Below are 22,370 nucleotides of genomic sequence, written 5' to 3'. Positions count from 1 at the left end.
ACATTGAAAGAAGACAAGAAAGAATTCCCCTGCACATACATAACACACTGCTAAAGATGGAGGGAGGAAAATGTCTATCACAAAAGGTATGAGATGACAGCAAAGACGGATCTAATCATCCTGAATGTCAATGGTTTGAATTCTCCAATTAAAAAACAAAGGCTAGCAGACTAGATTAGGAAACAAAACCGAGAAATCTGTTCTCTGCAAAAAACACATCTCAAGCTAACAGACCAAAAAAAGGTTGAAGACTAAAGGTTGGCAGACGTTACATCAGACTAATGGCAATCTAAAGAAGCAGGAGTTGCAATTCTATTCTCAGACAAAATCTACTTCAAGTTAAAGGGCATAACAATAGATAAGTATGGGCATTGAATAATACTTCATAATAAGAGTCAGTAAGTATAATAAACATATATGTGCCCAACAAGAGACCCCATGAAATTTGTCAGTCAAATCCTTCGAAGGATGAAAAAAGAAATCATGAGATCGATAATTATAGTAGACTTCCATACACTGCTCTCCAAGAAGGATAGTTCAGCGGGAGAGAAGTTCAACAAGGAAGCTACAGAACTAAACTCTACAATTAGTCAACTTAAACTGATAGATATATTTGGAGATCTCCCCCGCACTGCAAAAGAAATTCACATTCTTTTCAAGCTCACCCAGCACAGTTGGAAATAGACCACGTGGTCGAACACAAATCAAGTATGAGCAAATTTAACATATAGGAGAGTGGTTCTCAAGCTTCCTAATGTCATGGCCCTTTAATTCAGTTCCTCATGTGGTGGTGACCCCCAACCATAAAATTATTTTCATTGCTACTTCATCACTGCAATTTTGCCATTGTTGTGGATTTGTGAATTGGACGACCCCTGTGAAAGGGTAGTTTGACTCAAAAAGGGGTCACAACCCACAGGTTGAGAACTGCTGATATAGAGGTACTGACCACTATACTATAAAACTGGAAATCAACAAAAGAAAGATTTTTTTATAAAAGGGCGAAAACTTGGAAAATTAATAATTTACTTCTTCAAAAGGAATATTGGCCAAAATTAGAGATAAAATCAGGATATTTCTAGAACCAATGAGAATGAGAATACAACATAACAAAATCTTTGGGATACAGTAAATATAGTTATCAGATGATGCTTGATAGCGTTAAATGTATATCTGAAGAAGGGAGACTTATGGTAGATATCCTCACAAAAACTTCAGCAGTTGAAATTGAGTAAACAGAATAATTCTTCTAATAGCAAGAGAAAAGAAATTATAAAAATCAGGGCAGAGATAAATGAGTGGGATAACAAAAGACGGATGGAAAAAATTATCTCAGGAAAAAGTTGGTTCTTAAAAAGGATTAATAGAGTCAACAAATCGTTGGCAAATTTATCAAAAGATAGGAAGGACCAGACATCAATATCCAGGGTAAGGGATAAAACAGGAAATTACAATAGACTCCAAAGAAATAAAAAGACTACAAAGGACTGTAGTCCAAGGAATACACACCTTGGAAGACATGAAGGAATCCTTGAAAAACAAACCTCCCCATTTTATATTGGCATTGTACTTGAAAAACGAACACTCTCATATAAATGTCAAGAACTTGAACAGACCCTTAGCAAAAGAAGAAATAGATAAGGTTATCAAGGAACTACCAACTGAAAAGGGCCCTGGCCTAGATGGCTTCACGGGAGAATTCTACCAAGCATTCAGGTTTGAGCTAATGCCAATGCTACACAAACTCTTCTAGAACATAGAAAAAGACGGTAACTCCTAAACACATTCAATGAAGCTAGTATAACTCTGATACCAAAACTGGGAAAATATTTTTTAAAATAATAGAGAGAACTGCAGGCTGATATCTCTAATGAGTGTAGAGGCAAAAAGCCTTAACAAATCTTTCCCAATAGAAGACAAAAGCATATAAAAAGAATAATCCATTTTAACCAAGTGGGATTAACAAAGATTCACTTTGTATCCACTTTTATTCAACATAGTATTGGAGGTCCTAGCTAATAATTTAAGGCAACAGAAGGATATCAAAGCTGTACATCTGGGGAAAGAAGAAGTGAAATTATCCTTATTTGTAGATAATTTGATTGTATACATTGAGAATAATAATCCTCCTCAATAGGATTGTTGGAAGCCATAGAGGAATATGGAAGAGTGGCAGAATACAAGATCTACAAGCAGAAGTCAATTGGATTGCTATATTCAATGGGTGGGATTACAGAAAAAGAGATCAAGAAGGTAGCACCCTTCACAATAGCCAAGCATAAATTGAAATATCTATAATTATACCTAACCAAAAAAAATCTATACAAGGGAAATTACAGACTATTAGTACAAGAAACCAAAAGTGACCTTCACAAATGGAAAAAGATCCAATGCGTGTGGATCGGTAGACAACATTGTAGAGATGTCAACCCTACCTAAGGCACTATATAGGTTCAATGCAATCCCAATACAAATACCATAATCATTTTTCAAACAAATTGAAAAATGGACTACCAACTTAATATGGAAAGGGAAGAAACTCATAATTGGCAAAGAACACCTCAAGAAGAAGAATAAAGGGTGGGGGTCAGGGAGCTTGCATCACCTGACTTTAAAGACCACAGTTGTCAAAACAGCATGGTACTGGTATAATGGAAACAAGCAGATTGGACTAATTGGACTAGTCGAGAAGAACATAAAGTCCAGAATTTAAAACAGCAAAATACAGACAACAGGCTTTTGATAAGGGTCCCCCCACCTCTCAGAACTTAAGTAAATAAATAAACTAGGAAGCAGATGTCCATTTTTACAGATGGTGCTGAAAAACTGGATGTTGACCTGCAGAGGAATGAACAATGATCTTTACCTCACTCCATGCCCAAGGACAAACTCAAAGTGGATGACAGCCATGGATGCAAAACCCAAAACTATCAGTCTGATCAACAACAAAAAAATAGGGACAATGCTAAGAAACGTATTCAGGGAATACGTGGGTTATCAGCAATAATGAAGGATACTCACCCCGAGGAACAGATTAAAGATAAAACCCTGTATGCCTCTAAAGACTTCGTCACTAGAGTAATGAGTGAGCCCAAAGATGCAGAAATGATATTTAGTAATAACATATCAGACAAATGTCTTTATTTCTAAAATCTATAGAACCCTACAACTTTACAATAAGAAAAAAAGTAATAGTCCACTGTGGAGGTGGGCAAAAAACTTGATCAGAGATTTCACAATAGAAGAAACCTGAATGGCCAATAAACATATGAGAAAATGATCCCAATCATTACCCAGATGGGAAATACAAATAAAAACAACCAGGAAATGCCATCTAAGACTCAAAAAAGTATAACCCAATTCAAGAAAACAGAAAGCAACAACTGTTGGATAGGGTGTGGTGAGATTAGAACTTTCATGTTCTGCTCGCGTCTTGCAGATATATATAACCACTGCAAAAAGGGACTGGGAGATACATAAAGTAGATGGAAATTGAGTTACCGTATGACTCAGCAATTCCACTAGTGGGCACATACACAGAACAGATAAGGAACAGGTCAGGACCAGACATCTGTGCTCCAATGTTCATCGCTGCACAGTTCACAGTCTCAAAGAATTGGAAACAGCCTAAACTTCCAAGAATAAACAAATGGATAAAAATCTCTGGTATACACATGTACTGTAGCGCTATGCATCCCCCCGAAACAGTGAAGAAACGATGAGGCACATCATCTCATGGAAGGAGTTGAAGGATATTATGCTGAGTGAAGTTAACCAAGAACAAAAGGGCAGGTACAACGTGAGACCACTGAGGTTAGTTCAATCAGCAGAATGCGCATAGGGGGAAAGTGTACATATCGTTCAGTTCCCAGGCTGAGAACCAGACACACTAAAAAGAGCCAGATTAAATATAATGATGCCTACATCATCATGAAAGAAAGAAAAAAGGTGCAGATAGAAACTGTGCAGAAAGACATCAACCCCACCTGCCCACCGCAATACACCTTTGTGGCCCACAGATGGGTGGGGAAAGAAAAAAGATGGCAAGGGGGAACAGGTAACTAATCCACCCAAGGGGAGGGTATTGTTTATGTCTCAACAAGAAAGGGAGAGCGAGAATGAGGTGCCAAGTCTTGAAGGCCTCATTCCTGCTCAGAGCAGCTCATCCAAGAAGGGAGTTCAGGGACAGCCGTAGCTCAAGACAGGAAATGCCCTCCCTAGACGACAGTGCTACAGAAGACAGCACTGAGGATACAGTTTGCAGAGTGTGGCTGGTCTGAACAGCCCACATGGGGGCAAACCAAGGGGGAAGTACAGCAGACCAGCAATGGGAGCAAAGACAAGAAGACCCTGCGGAATCTCAATAATCGACTCCTGACTCAGGGGGCAGCAATGGGCACCTCATCTGAACTAGTTGGACAATATCCACAAAGGGATCATGTTGAGAATTAAAGTCATAATGGGGTGGGGGGAGCACACTACTCCAGCCTTGACTGCAGGAAGAACAATGGAGCCTTGTAGAAGGCATGCCCCTTGGAAACGAATGCTGAGGACTAAAAGGGTATAATTGGCGTTAGGTGAGCAGGTCTTAGGAGATGAACCCCCCCCCCCCAAAGAAAAGCAGAATGGCCCAATGGATTGTATTAGGGTTTATAGGCTATTTAACAGAGGGTTGCTCACTTATTAAGGGTCAAAACAATAGTAAGACTTGGAATAGTTTAGATGGGTTATTGTTTTCTTTCTTTGTTTTTAGCGCTCTCCCCTCCCCCCCCTTATTTTGGTGTCATATATACACATATATGATAGGCAGGATACACAATCACAAAGGAGACAGCAATGGGACCACAGGTTCTGGATTGGGGGGCATGGGAAAGAAGAAGGCAGGGGAAATAGAGCAATGAGCCAGTAATGACAGAGCCAGGGTAATAGCAAGGGATCTAAAAGTTATGGTGAGGAGGGGAAAGCAGTTCTGGTTGTGTTTGATCAACAGAAATGTATCTGAGATGAATAGCAGGCAAACATGATAGTGGGGCAGAAGAGGACACAAAAGAAAAATAGTAAAGGATAAGAAAATAAAAATTTTATATATATAGGCATAAAGATAAATATGTATGTATATAAATATATCGAGAATAAGTACATTTGTCTATATATCAAGAAATCAGATGGACTTTGGGCCTCTCCTTTAATAGTACCTTAGTACAAGTACAGTTTGTTCTAATAATGTGACAATGTATGATACTCACATTTCCAACAATATTTCTAAGGACAAAATGGGTGCATAAGCAAATGTGAAGAAAGCTGATGGTGCCTGACTATTAAAAGATATAGTGTCTCTGGTCTTAAAGAACTGAAGTTGAACAAATGACCACCTAGCAGGAAGTGACAAAGTCCACATGGAAGAAACACACAAGCCTGAGTGGTCATGAGGTTTCAACCAGAATAAGCATCAGAAATTAAAAAAAAAGCAACCAAATTGATGTGAAGGAGCATAGGCAAAGTGGAGATCCAAAACACACTAGTAAAAGAATTAGAAAGTCCCTTACAGAAGGACCACATGGAAAGGATGATAAATCCAGGGCACAGTATAGTATCTTGAACCACATAATTATCCTCCAGTTCTTTCATATTTCTTCCTCCTATTATTATGGTCTTTATTTACCTCATTAATCCTGTTAGACCTGTGCATGTACATTTCTACAATTAAGATAATTCGATGAATGAAATCCAAGATCAATAAACCCTTCAGAAATAATAATGAGAGTAATGATTCCCTCAGGGTGCAGAAAGGTGGTGGGGAGGGGAAAGGGAGAACTGATAGCAACTATACTATGTAACTCCACTCGACGGGAACAAATAACAGAATGGTAGGTGAACAGATAGATTTAAAGAAGGACTAATAAATATTTATTATATTAAATATCATTGTTGTTATTCCTTTTTCCATAATAAATACTAGTTTGATTTTTTTCTCTAATAAATAATAAATATTCATACCTCATCTAATGGAACTATAGATTGTTATATTATCTGTAAGCAGAACAGAAAAATCCTCACAATGCAACAAGCTGGTGTGGAGTAGGGAACCAGTGGAGAGGTCTGAGGGGCCGGCCCCAAACCCAACTACTATGTGGACACCTGTCCCTCCCCACAGAATAATTTATTTAAAAGGACAGCATTGAATATGCATCTCCGGGAGAGGGAAATATCTGATCAGAGCACATAGGAGCAGATGAAGGGGGAGGAGGAGAGAATGGAGCACATCCTGGCCCAACAGGCCTTGAGGATGATGTTCCTAATTAGAGCAGCCAGTCCACAGAAAGGACCACATGGCTGGCCCCACTATGAGACCTGATGTCCCTCACTGACTCATAGCCCTAAAGGGGACACCAGAGATACAGTGTGGGAATTGTGCCCCATCTGATTCCGCCACACCGAGGCAAAACACTAAGGGGGTGCAACAGAAGAGCAAGGGAACGGAGCGGTGAGACCCCCAGGGAATGCTGAAGATGGCCTTTGGGGCCAGGGCGTGGTGCCACAACAGACTGGACTGGAAAACATTCCTAAAGATCAACAAACAGTCCTTGAACTAACTACAAGCTTTTCTTTCTTGTTGTGTTTTGTTTCATTTTTTATCATTGGTTTATTATTGTTTTGTTGCATATTGTTGCTTGGTTTTGCTCTGTCTTGTTTTTGTGCATGTTATTATCTCTGGAGGTTTGTCTAAATAAGATAGGGTGCGTGAATAATCTGGAGAAGAAAACAACGGAACCGACAGTTCCTGGGGGCACGTGGGAGAGGGGCAAGTGGGGGGGAAGGTAATGGTACTAAGAAAGCCAGGGACAAGGGAAGAACAAATTATCCAAATCGGTGGTGAGGAGGGTGTAGGAGACCTGGTAGAGTGTGATCAAGGATAATGTAACCAAGAGGAATTACTGAAACCCAAATAAATACTGAGCATCATAGTGGGACAAGAGGAAAGTCAAAGGAAATAGAGAAAAGAGCTGGTAGGCAAAAGGCATTTATAGAGGTCTAAATAAAGCCATGTACATATGCAAATATATTTAAATATGTGGATGGGTAAATAGATCTATGTGAATATATTTATAAGTTTAGTATTAAGGTAGCAGAAGAGTAGAACATTGGGTCTCCACTCAAGTACTCCCTCAATGCAAGAATACATTCTTCTGTTAAATTAGCATTCTGTGATGCTCACTTTCCTGACACAACCGCTGAAGACAAAGCAGGTGAATAAGCAAATGTAGTGAAGATAGCTGATGGTGCCCGGCTATCAAAAGAGATAGTGTCTGGGGTCTTAAAGGCTTGAAGGCAAACAAGAGGCCATTTAGCTCAGAAGCAACAAAGCCCACATGGAAGAAGCACACCAGCCTGTGTGATCAGGAGATATTGAAGGAATCAGGTATCAGGCATCATCTGAACAAAAAATATTATCATAGTGAATGAGGGAGCAAATGCGGAGTGGAGACCCAAAGCCCATTTGTAGGCTACTGGACATCCCCTTACAGAAGGGTCTCAGGAAGGAGATGAGCCAGTCAGGGTGCGATGTAGCATCGATGAAACATACAACTTTCCTATAGTTCCTAAATGCTTCCGCCTTCCCCACTAGCATGATCCCAATTCTACCTTACAAATCTAGCTAGACCAGAGGATGTACACTAGTACAGCTAGGAACTGGAAATGCAGGGAACCCAGGGTGGATAATACCTTCAGGGCCAGTGGTGGGAGTGGCGATACTGGGAGGGTAGTGGGAGGATTGGTTGCAAGGGTGGAGCCGATTACAAGGATCTACATGTGACCCCCTCCCTGGGGAATGGACAATTGAAGGGTGGGTGAAGGGATATATCAGACAGGACAAGATATGACAAAATGATAATTTATAAATTATCAACGGTTCATGAGGGAGTGGGCAGCAGGGAAGGAGAGGAAAATGAGGAGCTGATGCCAGGGGCTTAGGTGGAGAGCAAATGTTTTGAGAATGATGCGGGCAATGAATATACAAATGTGCTTTACATAATTGATGTATGTATGGATTATGATAAGAGGTGTATGAGCCCCTAATATAACTGTTAAAAAAAGAAAAATCCTCACAACTAGACCAATAGATAACATCATGATAAATGTAGAAAAGGTTGAAGTTGTCAAAGATTTTTGTCTTGTATGGATCCATAATCCATGCTTATTGTGGTTGTTACATTATCTGGTGTCAATTTGGGACTTGAGAAGATTAAGAGTTAAGTGGTGCAGTTTAATCTGTCAATTGGGTCACAGATAATGAGGCCTCTGTAGGGGCATGGCCTTCTCCTGAGGATTCCGGGAATTCCTGGATGTCCTTCTTGGAGGACTCTCTCTCTCTCTCTCTCTCTTTCCATGGACTCTCTGGAGAGATGCTTTACTGATAAGACACAGGGCACTACGCTGATAGACCGGTGCCCTGAGAACTGGAAGAGCCACATGGAGACCCCTGCTAGCGCTGAGATGCTTCCACCACCACTGGATCCACAAACCTTTGCACTCACTGGCCTGTGACCTTCCTGCATTCAGCATCATTGCATGTGTTTCATGAGTCTGAAGAGGACTTTATAGATTGATATCAGACATATGGGCTAATATCAGACTTATGAACTTGATCTGGGATGGGCTGGGCTGTTTTGTCAATATCCAACTGCTCTTGTATATAAAGCTCTTTCCTACACATATTAAAGGGTCAACAGATGTTTCTCTAGTCTACCCAGACTAATACACTTATGGAAATAATAGATAAGAGATCATGAAATGCCTTGAATTGTGTAAACAAGCTGCCCAAGACCTCTTTAAATCGCTGAAAAGCAAGGGTGTTTTTTTGAGATCTAAGTTGTGCCTTGCCCAACCATGATATTTTCATCGATCTCATATGCATGTGAAAGTTGGACATTGAATAAGGAATACCCAAGAAAAATCAATGTATATGAATTATAGTGCTGATGAGAATAATGAAAGTAACATGAACTACAAAAGGTCCCTGTCATATACTCCACACCGCAGATACCACACACACACACACACACACACACACACAATTTATATATGAGTGGCCAGGGAAGGGTGCTGTTACTTTATGCTACAATAAATCTAAGAATGAGATTTTACATCCCAACTTATTAAGGAGGAAATGGAATTTCACAATGAGAGAATAGAAACATGTCTAGATATCTTTATCAATTTCCATTTATCTTTTTATTTTACATTCTTCAAGATATTTGTCCACATATATGGCCATCCAACATCATCAATGTATCTTTATGATATTACACAGCGTATTTTAATAGGTACTATTTTTCACCTTTTTTCCTATAAATTTTCGCATTTTTTTAAAGTGTTGTCATGAATGTAAAATCTAACAGTTAATCATGCAGGACAAAGAAAAGAAAGGAAATCACTTTCTTTTTAAAACGCATTACCAAGCCTTAGAAGTTTGCTACACAGTTGAGACTAGTGTAGCCTAATAATCAACATCTCTTTCTGTCTCTATGAAAATGAATTAAATGCAGGGAGTAACTTAATGCCAGTACGTGCATTATGATCTGTTAGAACTCTCAAATAAATCACATCCATTTGCACTATTAGGTGAAATTATAGGTGTATGTGAATGTACCACATGGATTGCACTCTGTAAATAAAAGTAACTTTTAAAACCTTGAGTTAGCTTTCTTCACCGCATTTGCTTATGTACCCATTTGTCTTCAGGGATCATGTCTGGAAGGTGAGCATCACAGAATGCCAGTTTACTAGAACAAAGTATTCTTGTATTGAAGGAGGACTTGAATGGAGGCCTAATGTCCATCTTCTACCTTAATACTAAACCGAAAAAAATATGCACATAGATGTATTTCCCACTATCATATATAAATACATTTATATAGGCACATGCCTGTGTTTGCCTCTATATGGGCCCTTTGTCTCTTAGTTTTTCCTCTATTTCCTCTGACTTTCCTCTTTCCCACTATCATGCTCAGCCTTCATTTGGATTTCAGTAATTTCTCTTGGTTACATTATCCTTGATCATGCCCTACCGGGCCTCTTACACCCTCCTCGTCACTGATTTTGGATCATTTGTTGTTCCTTGTCGCTGGGTTTGTTAACACCACTTCCTTTGCCCCCACCTCCCCCTTTCCCATGCCACCCCCCTCCCCCGAACTGTGGGTCCTGTTGTTTTCTCCTCCAGATTGTTTATCCAGCCTATCTTATCTATATAGACCTGCAGAGATACTAATATGCACAAAAAGAAAAGAGCAAAACAAAGCAACAAAAGAAAACAAAACAACAAGAAAAAAAAACAATGACAAAACAAATAGAAAAGCCTGTAAATAGTTCCAGGTCTATTTGTTGAACTTTAGGAGTGTTTTCTGGTTCAGTCTGATGGGGAACCACGCCCTGCCCCAAAGCCTATTGTTGGCATTCCTTTGGGACTTCCTTGATCTGCTCCCTTGCTGTTCTGTTCAACACCCTTAGTGTTTTACTCGGTGTGGTGGGGTCAGATCAGGTGCAATTCCCATACTGTGTCTTCAATGTTGTCCCCTGTAGGGTTATGGCTCAGTGAGGGATGTCGTGTCTCATAGTGGTGCTGGCCATATGGTCCTCTCTGTGTATTGGCTGTTCTGAGTATGGTAAACAAGTGGCCATCTAGCTCAGAAACAACAAAGCCCACATGGAAAAAGAACACCACACCAGCCCGTGTGATCACAAGATATCGAAGGGATCAGATATCAGGCATCAAAGAACAAACAATCATATCATTGTGAATGCAGGGGAGTGCGGAGTGGGGACCCAAAGCCCATCTGTAGGCAACTGGACATCCCCTTACAGAAGGGTCATAGAGAGGAGATGAGCCAGTCATAGAGAGGAGATGAGCCAGTCAGGGTGCAGGGTAGCAACAATGAAACATACAACTTTTCTCTAGTTCTTAAATGCTTTCCCCCCGACCCCCTCCCCACTATCAGGATCCTAATTCTACCTTACAAATCCAGCTAGACCAGAGGATGTGCACTAGTACAGATAGGAACTGAAAATACAGGGAATTCAGGACAGATGATCCCTTCAGGGCCAGTGGTAAGAGTGGTGATACCAAAAGGAAGGTGGAGGGCAGGTGGGGTAGAAAGGGGGAACTGATTAGAAGGATCTATATATAACCTCCTCCCTTGGGGATTGACAAAAGAAATGTGGGTAAAGGGATATGTCAGACAGTGTAAGAAATGACAAAATATAATAATTTATAAATTATCAAGGGTTCATGAGGACTGGGGGGTCAGGAATGGGAGGGAAAAATGAGGAGCTAATACTAAGGGCTCAGGTGGAAAGCAAATGTTTTGGGAATTATGATGGCAACAAATGTAAAAAATGTGCTTGATAAAATGGATGGAAGGATAGATTGTGATACGAATTGTACAAGCCCCCAATAAAAATGATTTTGAAAGGAGAAACAATCTTGGGATAGGTATTGTGAGATCTGAAATACATTTTCAAAATTTCTTTGATGATCAAATTCACATGATGAACTCTATTGAAAAGTCTGTAAAATCCCATAAAGTTACTGAGGATGAAAAATGTTATTTCAAAATTGGTAAACAATGAGTAAACTAACTAGTCTCCCAAAAGTCCATGGGAGAATGAAGGGATGAGAGAGGGAGAGATAATACACACATGACAAGACTGGACATAGGCTGTGGTGCAGCAGATGACAGAGAGGAAAGAAGCCAAGTATCAGTTCATGTGATTCCTGAAGTTTTACTTTAAAAGTGTAGCCTAAATTTTTATTATGTGGAGAGTTTTCATCTGCTAAAAGTATAGAGTGATTAGCACTGCTGTGCACAGCAAGTAGAATAAAGATTTCCTGGAGTGCAGTTGAGACGGGGGTTGGGAAAAGGGAGAGGATTTTGAAGAGTTTAAGAAGGAAAATAATATTTAGAAACAGATTGTGGTAGCAATTGTACAATACTGCTTGATGTGACTGAACTATAGAATGATATGATGTCTGTATTAACTCTGAATAACATGCTTTTTTTGGGGAAAACATGCAAAAAGGAATTCACAGGTAATAAAATAGATTATTAAATAATGTCTGAATAGAGACTAATACCAGTTTCAAAATAATTATTTAAAATAAAATCCCTTCTAGTAATGTTTGGAAATAAGTTTCTAAAAATGTATAATTAAACATTTGCAATACTGTTTTTCTAGTCCTGAAAGAGGGGCTCCTTAAATGAACCCCCTACAGGCCCTGTTGTGGTTGTGGTTTTAAAATTCTAATAACCCAACTCAGGCTGCAAGATGAACCTGTCTTGTATCTGAATCCCCCGCCAATTCAAGATCCTAGGTTAGCTTCCATTCTGCAGTGTAAAAAAGCAAAACCAAAATTACAAGTAAACTAATAATATGATTAGGACAATCAGAAATCAAATGTGCCAGGTAAAAGGATCATAATGAAAATAGTAAACATCTTAAAATAATGATGCTTATAAAGTTGCATGATTTATTATTTTATAAAGGTGGATTAGAATTAACTCAATTATGTAACACTGGTTTCAGTGACTGGGCCCTCCAAGTTCCCCATTCCCAAGACCTGCCCGGGCCACATTTCTGTGCCATATCCCCATGGTATGTTACCCATAAACTCGCAAAGAATTATTTGCAGTGATATTGGCAGTTTGAACATTCAGTCTGAGTTCACGTGGATTATAAATTATGGAGGTGAGTTTCAGGATAAAGGGAGGTCAACTTCTGGATTAAAGTCATAAATAGATTTTTCTGTGCCTTCATCTATAAGCCAAAACACCATCCTAAAAGTATAAATACAAACATATTCTCCAAAATTAGTACAAAATATATTTCTTAAGGCCAGAGAATAATCATATTATATTTAACAATTTGTGACTTGATGTATAATATTTTGATATTTGATATTTCAATAGCACTGTTGTCTTAGGGACAACAGATGTCGTGGGTGGGCCTGTAGTTGGGGGAGTTAAACTTATTAATAAATATGTTTCAAGTTTATTCAAATATATACCAGTTTCTTAGATAGATATAAATCCAGCAAGTACTTTATCACAGAGCCCTAGAGTTCAAAGGAACTTCTGATCTTAATTCCAACTTCCATACAGATCTCAGTTAGGTGGTCATGCAGCTTCTATTTAAATACCTTTCGTACGTGGATGCTAGATACATTCTGAGGTAGTCTCTTTTACTCAAGGTAAAGAGATTTATATTTTTGGAGAAATATAACCTGCTCCCCACCACCATCCCTGTCCACCTTACAAGGAAAGCACTAAGCTTAAAAAATATGTTTCCCGGTAAAAGATAGATGAATATTGAACAAAGATAAGATTATATAGATCTTTCCAAATTAAAATAACTGCTCAGAGGAAAGGAAATATAACACTATATAGAGAGGTATTACCACCTGTCTGTCAGTTTCCCATACTGTGGAGGTTTGCATGTTGCTACATTGCTCAAAGCTGTCAGCAGTAGTTCAAATGTTAGCAGGGCCACCCACAGAGGACGGGCTTCATTGGAGTGTCCAAAGTAAGACAGACTGGAAAGAGAGGACTAGTAATCTCCTCTCAAAAATTGGCCAGTGAAATCCCAGAGAGACAATGGGGAGCAACCTTGGAATAGAACTACTAATGACTTTAAGGAGGTATGTTATTTAGTTAGTTAGGTTTATTGTGTCAGCGAGGCTTCCCTAGGAACATGTTGGCAGGGTTTAATCAGATTGCAGCCTGACTGGAGGGCAACAAGATAAATGGCTTTCCGAGACTGGCCCCCTTCTTTCTCTCTCCCTGCTAATTGGACTAGATGCTGCTGCTTGAGCGAGTTCTTTGCCTCAACCATGTGCTGCACTACTTTTGGACCAAGCCAACCTGTGGATCATGTCACCTTGCTGTGCATTGCCAAAGCTTGAGGCTTCTTCCAGACCTGCTTTGCCGCGCTGTGGGGATTTCCACCAGTGGCTCCAAAGAAGAAACATCCAGCTATCTACTCCCATAAGGAGTTAAAGCCTCAGAAACTGACAGGGGAAGGTCCACCCTGGCCTATCATGTATCTATGAATCAGTATGATCTCCATAGCAGTGAGGTTTGTAACACTCAGAAAATACTGTACTGTGATCTACTGTTGTACCAACCCTCTCTCTGCTGCCTGTGGAGACGACTCTCCCTTTCTTGCTTGTGCTGCCTGAGACAGACTCCACTGTTTGCTTCCTTTACCTAAATATTTATTACTTATTTATTTACTGTTTAATAAATATCTATTTTTCTAATCCTCTTACAGATATTATAACAACCCATAGCTCAGCTAGATCAGGCATGATTGTACAATTGCTGTCGCCATCATTTCAAAAGATTTTCTTTCTTCTTGCACTGTTTAATGTCAGTTCCCCTTTGTCCCTGCCCTTCTGCACTCTCCCCACCAGGAACCCATGTTATTATATTACATATTTATTACGTCAATGCATAAACATTGGATCATAGTTAAATTAATTTGGTGGCAATTATGTGAGGAAAATATCAAAAAAAATTTAGGGTACAATTTCATAAATACCTGACAGGGTAAATTAGATGAAAATAGTGAGTACTTACACTTGAAGAACTGTTCTTGGGTCTCCAACTTCACCTCCATCACCAATTGTCAAGGTATCATATCCAATCTCAAGATCAAATTCTTCAAAATTTATCTGGATAACCTAGCATAAAAGCAGAAAGGAATATCTGAAATGTATGATACATTAGAATAAAAACAAAGCAAAGCAAATGAAATTACTGGAGAAACATTTAAAATGTATATATATAAACACAATTATGAAAATTAGCCTTTTTCTATAAGTAGACTTATCTTTATTACACAGGTATAACTCTTAATATACTATATAGAACTTAGATTTATTGTTCTTCCCAGATAAGTATTTCTCACAAATTGAAGGAATGTGGAGGCCATATGTGAAGCAAGACAATAGGTGTCATTTTTACAACGGCACACGCTCCTTTCGTGTCTGTCGCATTTTGGTAATTCTCGCTCTACTTTTACTCTTCCTACGCTAGTGCTCCTCTGCTGTATGCCGCGGTCTCGGTGCTAGGTGTGCTAGGCAGCTCTGCCTCTTCCTCCGCTTCAGGTAGGATCTTGCAAGGGCCTCACTAGTTGCTTTCTTTCTTGATGGCCACAGGAGTCCTCCCCCTGCCTCTGAGATGGCCCACTGTTACTGACGCTGCACAACGGTTCCATGCCCGTAGTGGAATCCTTTATATCATTTTTGCATATTCACACACAGTAAATTGGTGGGAGTCAAAAAGACTATGGATAGAAGGGCTGTCGCATGTAATTTCATGTCACTACAGTCTAAAATGAAACCTAGATCAGCTCCAAGTATGTTTGTTTATGTGGATTTCATATCAAGGTGGCGGTTGTTGTATTATGTCTTACTTTCAATCTGCATCCTCACATGACATTTATGTGATGTGAGGTATACATTCTGAAATATGTTTTAAATGAACTGGCTAGGCTTCTGTGGATAGAATATTTCTATCTGAAACATTTGAAGCATGATTAATGCAAATCTAGTTTGAGAAGACTTTATAAAAAGGTACATGTTGGTAGCAAGTGGTTTTCCATATATTTGCATATATTTTTAGAAAGCTGAAATGGAAAAAACACAGTGTGCTATCTTCATTAAATAGTGGGCTTAAAATGTTAGAGCTAAATGTGAATCTAGATTACAAATTTAACAATATCAGGTTTTTTGTATGTGATAGAATTCCTCAAATATATCAAAATATGCTGGTAAAACATAGAGCAAAATATTTTTGGAGACAGATTATACCATAGCATATAATTCAATACTATTCCTCACTAATGTACAGTAATGTTCTTAAACACTGTCTACATAGGTATTCAAAAATTCACCTCCAATTGAATTGCAATGCTCAAATTCAGAGTCTAATATATCCATTGCCATTAAGTCAACTCTAGGTGGGATTTCGAAAGATGATACTCTCACTTTTCTCCCAAGGAGCCAATGATGGTTTTGAACCACTGATCTTATAGTGAACTATTAAATGCTTATTCAGCAATGCAACCAGGACTTCTGGAATCTGATATTTAAAATAATAAAATTACAAATCACTTCAGTAATACATTCCATAAATGCAGTCCTCTTTGTAGGCATATCTGAACAACAGTACTAACATGTTATGATGAAGCATCAGAAGATTCCAGGTTTGGCTCATGGCTGGCTTGTGACTCCTTCTGCTTAATGAATCCTGTTAGTATAGTGATTATACCTTGAGCTGCTAATTTTAAGACCAGCGGTCTGAACCTACCAACTGCTCTGCAGAAGAAAGATGAGGCTTTTTGACTCCCATAAACATGACAAGTCCCAGAAACAAAAATCTGTCTCATAGGATCAGTCTGAGTTGGAATTGACTGAAGGGAAGTGGGTTTGGTTTGGGGGCTATACACTAACTCATAAAGGAAATGAATACTATGAAATAATAAATTGAAAAGGCTCAACTTTAACCTTTTCACAATAATTTGTTACAATTATATCATAAATAATATTAATAATATGTATCATGACTTATTTTACCTAAATTTCAGATGCCAATTAAAAATATGCAACTTTCTTGGCTATTTACTAATTATATATTAGTACTGACTAAGAAGTTAATGTTTTAGTCAAGTTTAAACATAGTACATTTAAAGCACTGAATTACAAGTTAGAAGTCATATTAGAACTGTTTGACTTATTTTACATACAGTTAAATATAATACTTATAATTGATAATTACCTGTGAGGGGATATTTAGGTTAAGCTGTTTCTCTCTTTTTAATTAGTGTAAGCAACACAATTATTAATAATATTGAATATATTCTGATTCAAATTTGCAAGTATATATCTAGATGATATAATAATGCATGAAATTTCTGTAACATGCCAAAGCAATAATTGAGTTACATAAATTGTGCAATAAAGTGTACTAAACTGTTTACATGCTTTTAGGTTCTTAAAACATGTGTATGTGTATGTTAGATTCGATTTCTAACAATTTAGAAGATGTAAAAGGAGTTCATATTTTGCATTTGTTACATTACTTAATAACTCAAGAATCTTTTAAATTACTTATTTCATACTTATGGTTTTTATTTCTGTGAAATAATTATTTGTCTTTTCTACTATTGCTATGCTGAACTTCTCATCTTCTTATTGATTGCAGAAATTATTTATATTAGTGTATCCCAATTTTTTCTCATAATATCCATGAAACATTTTAGTACTTCTAAGCCACAGAATGCAACCAGCTGAAGCAGTTTGTATTGAAATTTCTTGGCCCAGGTCTTGCCCAGTCACTCAATGAATCAGTGTCTAAGTTTCACCTGAAATCTAGATGTTTAACACATTGGACTTGATTCCCCCACTGAGAAAAAGAAAAGAAAACCTCTTACAAGTGGAGCAAGCAGGAAAACTATGATAAATGGCAAGGGAATTGTCAAGGATTTTATTCTTCTTCAATAAGCAAATCATGCCCCTGTGAACAATAGTCAAGAAATAAAATGCCATATTAAGATATATATTATTCCAGAAAAACTGTGAATAATATTGTAAATTTTCCTGACAATTAACACCCATGGCTTGTGGAAATAGCAACTAGCCATGAAAGGACTGATCCAGTACAAGTGACATACTCAGGTTCTGTGATACAGAGTTAGCCTAATTGGCCCAATCCCTGTCTGAACAGGGCTTTAGAAAGTTAGTACCAGGGGCGAATCAAAGATAATATTAATAGAAGATCCTTATCCCCCAGAGGGGGGGATGAATGATAAGACTCTCTACTGTAAATTAACAAGGAGATTTTGAAAGGGAGTCAAAGGCAGATTAAAAAAAAATCTAGGATTGGGTTTAGAGCTTACACTAAACCTAGCTCAAATTTAAAATCAATTAGTTCTTACATCATGGGAAGGTAGGGCGATGACAAAGAAAGGTTACAAATCTTCAAGCTGCGATGTTGACAAAAATACTGATTTCAGAATGGACTACCCAAACAAACAAATCTATCTTGAATAAGAATATAGCCAGAATGCTTCCTGGAAGTGGAAATGTTGAGACTTCTTTTTGCTTCGGACAGTATTGCAAAGGACCAACTGCTTGGGATAACTATTTTATATTTATAGAGTATCACTGATAAATGAGACCCTGGATGAAATAGAATGCCACAGTACACACAACTATCAGATCAAGCACAGCAATGGTTAGAAGGTTGGCAAAGAACTACAGAAGGTCTTGTTCTGTTAGATATAGTGTGTTGAGTCAAAGAAAACTGGAGAGCAAAACAACAAAAATTGAGATTTGCTTTATATATTCTAAATATCCATTCTGTACATCTTATATGTGTTATCATATCATTTTCAAGTTTATAGATTTTTTTACCTTGATAAAAGGAATGGTTCAGTTTAGTGGAATAGAATGTACTATGTTATGGTTACTCTTTTGTGTTGTCTGTGATCCATGAGCTTACAGATATTCTCTTCAAAATGTCATCTTTTATAAACTGTCATTTAAAAAATATCAGCTATAGGGCTCTGAGATGGTCTCCAAGATTCCTATGCCTAGTATATGCATTCTGTATAATCCTCTCCAAATGAGGGTGGCAGAACATGTGAATGTAGTGGAATGCAATACTAGTGGCAAGAGTTATTTACTTACATGTTAAATGCCAGAGAATATTGCAGATATAATTAAAGTCTACACACAGGTTCTTTGAGACAGATTATCACTGATGGGCCGGATCAATTGAATTCTAAAGAAGAATCACGTAGAAAAGGCAGGCGACACTCTGGTGTCAGTCTGAAGCAACAAGCTGCCATGTTGTAGCGAAGCCTGCTTGTTATATAGACGGTTGATGTTTTATATTCCTGTTTTTGCTGGCCATGCTGTCTTTGTTCTCCCCCCTCCCCAAAGAGGGCTGTTTTTTAAGTATCTCTGCATCTTTGTTCGGGAATGAACTGGTATGGGTATACATTTAAGTTTTGATTCCCTTTTTCATTTTTAATCAGTTCTGATATATTTTGTTCTCTGCCCCAAGGAAAACCATACTTTCTTCCCATTTCATGTCTGTCCACTTCTCTTTTCATGTATGTATGTATTGTGCTTCAAGATTTATGTTGCCTTTTTGTCAAATGGCAACATACTGAAAAAATCTATCTCGCATGTATCAAGGACCTCTTAATATTTCACTAGAAATAGCCTTCCACAGTACCCAAGTCTCATCTGTCTGAAGAGGAAATTCTATGATCCACTTTACTCAATCCATTTCACAATACATCTAAGAATATGTTGTAGTTATAATTAGGAAATGGTTCATTTTATGTGGCTTACAAAACCTAATAGGCTAGAAGATACAAATTGGGTGGCTAATAAATGGTTGATTGACTGATTGCTAGTTTTATGTCAAACCTTTGATATTCATTATTATATAATCATGTCCTCAAGACTTTGGACACCCATTTAATGGTAGATCTTATTTTGCCAGAATTGTAATTTAGATTCATGCATGTATATATTCAACAATGAGAACTCTACTTCATTTTAAATTAAGTGATGAATTAATTACTCACTACTCCATATGCTCCCAGATAAGCACTTAACCACTGAGCTGTCACTGAAATTTTAGACATTTAAAATACTTGAACAGGTTCAATGACATACAATCACTAGGCAGTGAGAAGAGTCTGATTGAATTTGCAGAACACTTTCATTTTAATTTGATTCATGTAGGTTTAGTTTTAACATTATTATTGGAATATCTCCTGAGATGAAATATCTATACTTTCAATTATGAAAACTAGCTTTGCAATAGTTGGAATGGCTAATATAGATAAATATTAATAAAACCTCATTGTAGCACCCACAATGAGAGTCTTTTAAAATAACATATATAAAATGTATGAAATTAAAAAATGCTTTCACAGCTGAAAGGACATAAAGTACAACAGGGAATGTGCATACATCTCCATTAATTATAGATTCTGATGTAATATGAAGGAAATCCCCTATGTGGCACAAATGGTTAAGCATTTGACTGTTAACCAGATGGTAGATGAGTAGAAATTACTCAGAGGTGCCTTCAAAGAGGTGCCTGCTATCTGGTGTCAAAAGATGTCTTGGGAACTCTGTGGGGCAGTGCTAGTCTGTCTACATACGGTTACCAGGAGTTAGAATAACCACCATCAAGAACATTACATGGGAGTGGCAAAGTGGGAAATTTTACCCATTGACGTTCAAGTAACATGCAAATCATATAAAAGTTATTAAAAATCAACAAAGAGTTATCAAAGTGTGAATTCCTTCTTTTCATATTTTGTAGGTAGTTAAAATGAAACATTTAGTGGTGAAATAGGTAAAATATGTACACAAGAACAAATAAGGAAAAAACTATGCATTTTGCTTTGTGATCATTAGTGGAAAAGAAAAAATAAAATATTTATTTCATAGGACTTATTGAAAAAATTGAAATAATGAAATATGCTCCTAAGATATTAAATTGTTTAATTTTGCATGGACTTACAGGGAAAAAATCGGGGGCAGGCAGAATGCAACTCTTGACTCCCATCTGTAGAGGAGTGACAAGTTATAGGCTATGGTTTATTGAGGATTAGGCTATCTCTTTCAATCAGCTAGTATAGCCAATTAAAGATTACCTCATGGATTTTAAACATTGGCTTTCTAAAAGTATTCAATATCAAGTGTTGAGTAGATCTATTTTTCATAAGCTTCAAGACCATTTTTTCACAGAACATTTCGTCAGAACTTGTATAAAATCTATAGCTCATAATTCTTTTTATGTACAGCAGTCACAAAGGGCTTACCACTAAAACATCATTATGTTTTATATAGTCATGTGGAATCTCAACGAACCGTGTACATTATACTTGATACCCATGTTGTAAAATATATCAAATGAAATAAACTTCTATCTTGTGTGGGGCAGTTTATTCACGACTCTGCATGGATTACTATATTCTAATCCTAAAGATATATGACATATATACATTATTTTAACCATCTAGAATCTTAGTAAAATTTTTGTATTTACATAACTGACAGTCTTTGTAGAAAGCCCAATACATCATCAAACGTAGGTCGGATCTCCAATCCCTCCTTCTTTGTTGGAACCGGACGTCAGCAATGAAATTTGTACTCTTATTATGATAATGCTTCCATTGGCTATAAATCTACAAAATATAAGCAATTTCATTTAAATAAAATGGGAAACCATGAATCATGGAAATCCTTTGGACTAGTAGTTGTTTGTAGTACTGACTTACTTTGGGCTTTCTCTATTAGTGGAAAAATAATATAATTCCTTTAGGTATTTTTTCCGAGGAGCCCAGTTGATGAGTTAAGTGTAGGGTTACTAGACTCTAGGTCAGCAGTTAGAAGCCACCAGGCTCTTCATGGAGAAAGATGAAATTTTCTGCTCTTGTAAAGATGTACAGCCTTTCTGGAGAGCAGAAATGAGAGCCTTTCTACTCTGTCCACGGGGTCCTATGAATGAGAATGGAATCAGTGACATATTTTTTTGTTGCTTCATTTTTGAGTGTCAGGTGGTATCTTTCAAAGCAAATTCAGGAAGTGTGTGTCTGGATGGATAATGGATAACAAAGAAAAAAAGGTTTCCTGTTGACAATTTTGATTGCCAGCTCAACATCCAGGTAGCATAGCTGAGGTTTTTTCCTTCTCAAGAGAAGAGTGACTTTTCTCAGCAAGACAACGTCTTCTGTACATTCTCATACATTGGCAAGTCTGGTCTCATTCAGAAAACCAGTCGTGGTAGTCAAATTCTATTTGCAATGACTCCACATAATATTAGCAAGTATCAATATTTGTTCAAAGGAATCTACAAGGGGTATTTTGGGAAAAACATTGTAGAATCAATTGATTATAGAATCGTTTGGCTTTGGAAGTGAGCAGATCTGTATGTATTGCAGTCATTTTAAAATAAGTAATCTGAGGCAAAAGCCAATGAATAGAAAATGCCAGAGCAAAGCTATTTTGTTATTGCTGCTATTAGGTACTTTCGAGTAAGGTATGACAAATAGTGACATTATCTATGTGTCACAGAATGCACCCCCACCCAGTCCTCACAATTGCTTTTGTTTGAGTTCATTGTTACAACCACTGTGTCAATCCATCTTTTGGAGGTCCTTCCTTGTTTTCACTGTTCAGTCACTTTAACAAGCATGATTCTTCTCTAGGGGCGGTGCATCATGATTGGTGAAGTAAAGGTTCATATATTTTTTTCAGTATTTTGGACTTATGATCTCAT

General features: G+C 37.7%; 1 protein-coding gene across 3 annotated transcripts in view; it reads right to left on the bottom strand.

Moving 5' to 3' along the window:
- Positions 1 to 22,370, bottom strand: part of CSMD3 (CUB and Sushi multiple domains 3) — a 1,306,760-nt gene that overhangs the window by 629,003 nt on the left and 655,387 nt on the right. For all 3 annotated transcript variants that reach the window (XM_075550585.1, XM_075550586.1, XM_075550587.1), the window contains one exon: positions 14,634 to 14,737. In XM_075550585.1, the coding sequence (XP_075406700.1) occupies positions 14,634 to 14,737 (104 nt within the window). The remainder of the gene's footprint in view (positions 1 to 14,633; positions 14,738 to 22,370) is intronic.

This window comes from Tenrec ecaudatus, chromosome 5, assembly GCF_050624435.1.
Source record: "Tenrec ecaudatus isolate mTenEca1 chromosome 5, mTenEca1.hap1, whole genome shotgun sequence".
Lineage (NCBI taxonomy): Eukaryota > Metazoa > Chordata > Mammalia > Afrosoricida > Tenrecidae > Tenrec > Tenrec ecaudatus.
The sequence above is the reverse complement of the archived record's forward strand: the minus strand, read 5'-3'. Positions and strand labels throughout refer to the sequence as shown.